The sequence below is a fragment of the Equus asinus genome, chromosome 30 (genome assembly GCF_041296235.1).
Source record: "Equus asinus isolate D_3611 breed Donkey chromosome 30, EquAss-T2T_v2, whole genome shotgun sequence".
Lineage (NCBI taxonomy): Eukaryota > Metazoa > Chordata > Mammalia > Perissodactyla > Equidae > Equus > Equus asinus.
Window position 1 is genome coordinate 5,094,286 of NC_091819.1, and position 6,000 is coordinate 5,100,285.

The 6,000-nt window shown below is 36.8% G+C and overlaps 1 protein-coding gene across 1 annotated transcript in view; it reads right to left on the reverse strand.

Moving 5' to 3' along the window:
• Positions 1-5,526, reverse strand: part of CRB1 (crumbs cell polarity complex component 1) — a 199,063-nt gene extending 193,537 nt beyond the window's left edge. Inside the window, exon 1 of the mRNA XM_014829037.3 lies at positions 5,276-5,526. Within this exon, the coding sequence (XP_014684523.3) occupies positions 5,276-5,348 (73 nt within the window). The 5' untranslated portion in view covers positions 5,349-5,526. The remainder of the gene's footprint in view (positions 1-5,275) is intronic.
• Positions 5,527-6,000: the final 474 nt, after the last annotated feature.

The following is a 6,000-nucleotide window of genomic DNA, read 5'->3' on the forward strand; positions in this document are numbered from 1 at the left end:
TCCTAGATGGAATAGTGGAATAGAAAAAGGATAATTGGTAAAATCTAAAGAAATCTGAATAAACCATAGACTTTAGCTACGAATAATGTATCAATATTGATTCAGTAATTGTAACAATTCTACCATACTGATGTAAGATGTTAAGAATAGGGGAAACTGTGTGTGGGATATAGAGGACCTTTCTATACCATTCTCTCAATTGTTCCGTAAACCTAGAATTATTCTAAAATAATAAAGTATGTTATAAAAAAGTTAAACAACGTAAGAGTTAGAAAATAATGCAAAAATTTCATGTGGAAGGAAGATATTCAATTCTTATAGCAAATGCTATGAAAATTCCATCATTAATTCATTCATTTTACAACTATTCCCGGAATGACTACCCTGAGTTAGGCAGTAGCTACTCTATAACTTAGGATATTTCAGTTAGCGAAACACCCATGGTTCCTACAGCCATGACTTACAATCTCATAGGTAAAACATAAATAAATCAACCACAAAAACAATATTTTCAAATTTTGATACATACCATAGAAGAGAAATGCAAAATGCAATCTAAGTATAGACAGCAAAGCTTAACCTGATGTGAAAGAGATGGTGTGAATGGAGAAGAGTCATGCTCTTATTTTCATTTTCTAAAAGGAGAAAATAGGGCTTCTCAGAGATTTCCTGATAAATCAGCAGTAAAATTTAAAAGAAAACTAAAAACTGTGATTTTTCTTGTCCACTCCAATTTCAAAAATATGGTATTGTAATACCATGAATGGTAATTTTTGAAAATCTCCAAAGATGAAAAAAGAATGTAATTCTCCCCAAAAATCTGATTCACCTTAAGATAAGTATCAAAAAAATAGAAGCTAAAATTAATTCTGCTATATGATTTAGGGACCAGTGAGTAACCATCAAGACGTAGAGACTATTTTATTGTGAGCTGATGAGATAATTATTTATGAAGAAGCAGAGATTTTTTTTCTCACTCTAAAATTATGTAGGCACTTTACAATGAGCTGCTGTAAGGATATTAATTGCCACAGTGAATATCAAAGTTATAAATGTTTCTACACATGTAGAATTTTAAAGAAGAGTGATTACCCCTAATGAAGAACATCAACCTTCTCTGATCTATTGAGCAAACTCAATTATTTCTTGATAATGGCATTAAGATTGGATTAATCAGACCACATATGCATATATACATATATATATTTTTTTTCTTGGAGAGGAAGATTGGCCCTGAGCTAACATCTGTTGTCAATCTCCGTTTTTATTTTTTTTGAGGAAGATTAGCCCTGAGCTAACATCTGCTGATCCTTCTCTTTCTGCTAAGGAAGATGGGCCCTGAGCTAACATCCGTGCCCATCTTCCTCTACTTTTTATATGTGGAAAACCTGCCACAGCACAGCTTGCCAAGCGGTGCCATGTCCACAGCCAGGATCTGAACCAGTGAACCCCAGGCTGCCAAAGTGGAATGTGCACACTTAACCTCTACGCCACCGGGCCAGCCCTCAATGTCCTCTTTTTGCTTGAGGAAGATTGTTGCCGAGCTAACACCTGTGCCAGTCTTCCTCTACTTTGTATGTGGGACGCTGCCACAGCACCGCTTGATGAGTGCTGTGTAGGTCTGCACCTGGGATCTGAACTGGCAAACCCTGGGCCGCTGAAGTGGAGCATGAGAACTTAACCACTACACCACCAGGCTGGCCCTAATCTGATCATATTTTATCTCTATAGATTCTATTTGTTCTTTATACTTTAGTTGGTTTGAAAAGAAAGTATTCTTTAAAATCTTTCTATTCAAATTCAGTTATTTAATAATTGCAGATGGGTTCTAGAGGATTAGACGGTACCCCCAAAGTCTTTGAAATTATTCAAATAACTTTAATAATGGTTTTGTCAAGCCACATTTTATTTACATGGTATCACCATGCTTTGAAGACGAGTTAAAACAATTACTTTTCAATTAATCTAAATGTGACATTTACAAAGAAAATACTCAATTTACCTCCCAATTTATAAAAGACTAGTGAAATATAGCTATTGATGACTTTTCTAATTGATGGTTGCTCTAATATGATAGTTTCTTTAAAGCCCTTCACACAGATTCACATATCAAGGTCACAAAGAGAGTTTATTGTAAGGTTTAGTATAAGCTCTCATTATTTTAAGCAGTTCTATAATAATGGACCATAGGAAAGTCTCATTCCAAGAAAATTCTCTCTTAATACATCAAAAAGAAAAAAAAATAGTTCTTCTTGAATTATTAAAATCCAATTGATTCCATACATGAGAACCAGTTCTACAAAATTGTGGAACAGGTCTGACAACAATTGGAAGAGTAACAGCAAATTCATTGCATCTCCATGTACAGGCGAATTTCTACCTGCTCGGGAACAGGAAATGAATGCCACTTCCTGAACCCTTCTCTAATATTCCTCGTCACAGGCACTCATCCAGAAGGACATAAAGTGCATGGGACATTGGACAACAGCATAAACGGCATGCCCCTGGGAGGAGGCAAGGCACCACTTCATGAAAAACTACAGTATGGAGCCAGAGGTGACTCTTTTCTTTTAAATTTAAGGGAATATATTTCAAAGTCCAAGAGGAAGAATCATTGATTCATTCAACTAATATGACCCTAATAACTAAAATTTTCTGTGTGCTTATTATGTTCTGAGTAGCAAGCTCAGCCTGCTGCATTATCCCTTTGAGGGAATTAGGTCGCATAAGCTATAAGAACAGAATCCAGAGCCAAACCACCAGGCTCTAGTTCCAGCCCCGCCATTCACTAGCAGGATGGCCTTGGGCAAGTTCATAAACCTCTATGTGCCTCAATTTCTTCAGCTGTAATATGGAATTAATGACAAATTCTACTTGACAGGGTGGTCATGTATATTAAATGGGAACAAACTTGTAAAGCTTGTATTGCTTTCCTTTTCTTCTAAAGTATCCCTTTGAAGGGAGAGATATGTTTATATTTTACTATTCCGGTGATTCCTAGCATCATAATGTTCTCAATAAAGTTCTCAAGAAAGACTTATTGGGTGGTGCAGAATTTCTGATCACCTGCGCTTGAAATAGAGAGCCTATTAAATTTCAGGCTCCTAGGACCCACCCAGACATACTAAGTAACTGAAGGTGGACTGGAGAAGCTGCATCTTAAACAAACATTCTAGCTCTCTGATGTGCACCAAAGCCTAAGGTACGATTTGAGTCTTTGTGTCTTAGTCTATAAAATGTGGACAATTATAATAGTATCTATCTTAGAAGGTTGTTGCAAGAATTAAATGGAATATAGCATATACTTATTAACACAATGTTAGCCATTTTTACCATTAGCTATTATTTTACTTATTTGGCTGTAACGTAGGCTTTATGTCAAGAGTACTAAGAGGTGATAGTGGAAAAGAAGGCTGAGCCCAGGTTGGGAAAGTTTTAAAGTCAGGTAAAAAGAAAATTCTAAACTAAATGTTTTGACCGGGAATAGGAAGGCAATATCTCTTGCCAACAAATATATTAACACAGATAAAAGTCTGCCTGCTTAAAAATTAAACAGAATGAGGCCTTGAATTTATTTATTTATTTATTTTTGCTAAGGAAGATTTGCCCTGAACTAACATCCACTGCCAATCCTCCTCTTTTTCTGTATGTGAGCAGCTGTCACAACATGGCCACTACAGATGAGTGGTGTAAGTCTGTGCCCAGGAACCGAACCCAGGCCGCCAAAGCAGACCAGGCTGAACTTAAGTGCTAGGTCACTGGGGCTAGCCCAAAATTTATTTTTTAAACCAATAAAAATATTGTGCTAGAGAATAAATCAAATAACTACAAATGTTCATTTAGAGTCTATTAATAAAATCACCAACTCAAAGAGAGAGAAAACAAATCATTGGTATGTAATTACAGGTTCATAGTTACGAGACCCTTACGAAAAGAGAGGTATACTTTAGAGGTTACATATTCATCTCCTTAAAAGCTAAGTGCAGCAAACACCGGGAACTTTAATATATATTACATTGAAATTACAAAGTTCTTTGTTAAACTCACTTCACCTGGCATTTTCTGTGTCTTACCATTTCTTTTGCTCCCTTTCTCCTCCCACCCGCACATCTCAACATAATGCTACTTCCCCACTTTCTATTGCATGGGGCCCACCTTAAATTTAAGGAAGGATGGATAACTACTTAAATAACAAGTCTTTTCAACAAATACATTGCTGAAAAAAATTGTTTCTGTGTGGATGCGCACGCATGTGTGCGTGTGTTGCTATTTGGTGTTTTACTGTTCGTTTATTTAAAGTTTGACTTGGTTTATCTGTAATTGCCTTCAGCTATCTAGCTATGGCAACTACTCCTATTTTCACCCAACCTGTGATATATGCTCAGCTGTAAACCCTACATGTCACAATCTCGCTGGTGCAGCCACAGAAGGTGACCCAGATTACACAACACTGTGCGCTAATGCCAAGTCGTCTTGTTCAACAGCAGCTGCTCTAGGCTTTGCCTTATTGATATTCAGATTCAACGGACACAAATCACACGGCCCCTCTGACAAGCACACACTCTGCCTGTCTTCATTTTAAACGTGTTCAATAGCTACGTTCCTTCATAAACACAGCTGAGGCCATTTGCTCTCCTCTGATTTTCCATACTGCCACACACCTGACAAGATTATCCCAGAAACATTACTCCTGTTTTTATTTAGGGATGTTTGTGGACTATAATATCTTTATTTGTAAAACAGAAGCACGTAAATAGAAAAGAAGCCCATTTCTCCCTGGCAAAAGAGACACTGTGAATCATTATCCTTTGGGAAAAACTGAGACTATCCCCTTGATTATAAGAGCAAATGTTGGAATACAAAGTTCTTTAAAAGTGGAGATAAACACATAGAATCAGGAATAAAGTGCAATATAGCTTATGATTAACTTCCTTTTAAGGGCATCAATTATAAAGTGCCAAATCTATTTTGTAAAAGTATAAACACAACACTCTTTTCTATGTGGCTATTTGAGTCTCCCACTCACCACTCAAAGAGAAAAAACAAGAACATTTTCTATTTCTAAGTACTCACTGGAAATCATAGAATCAGAAAACTGCTCACACTGACTGGTACCACTCAGTTGTTTAACACAGGACAATTCCTCACGGCACATTCTTTTTACTTCTTTTTTAAGCCTTGTCTTCTGTAGAACATGCAACATTATGAACTATTTGCAAGAAATATTTAAAAGTCAAGAAAAGTGCCAGATGTTCAATAAATGGAAAAGGCTTACTTTTTATGTAGATGAACGGTGAGAAACTGAGGTAGAAGATGAGAAGGTAGTTAATTTTCTGAAGTGCCTTCATCTTATTTAGAGGACACGCTCTGATGCCTTGCTGGTGGTCTGGTCCCAGGATGATCCTGACCTCTGTCTGACTCAGAAGGGAGTGGGTGCCTCAGAGTCCCCGGATGCCATCTCTGCCCCTGCCCCTCTTACAGCTCCTTCTCGGAAAACACAGGGACTTAGATTCAAAAAGTAGTCGTGTTTCTTAGCATCTTACTTACACAGAAGGATGGGGTGATTTTTCAAACCTGGTGCAGATTTTTTCATGCTGGACTGGATTCATTTCCCCTCAGGCTTTTCCTACTAGTTTTCTTCCATTAACAATGCCTCCTCAAAAGGACCTACATTAGGTTAGTGTCTTCAATCAACTCTTAATAGAAGAATTAATTTCTGATGACTGTCTCGGCACACAATTATTATGATCTGACAACTCTTAAAGGAACACCCTATGTTCCCACATATTTCCTTTCATCTTCAGAACACAATTCACAGGCAATGTGAATTTTTCTATTCACAAATACTACTCTCACAAATCAGTCAGATTTCTGTTATTGATAAAATAGAGTCTGGAGATTATTTAGGAGCAGTTTTTCTTCTATAAATCCAGAGCCTATTTTATTCCATGCTCATGATATTTAGATCCTCTTGGATTTCTTGAATTTTTGTTTTATCAT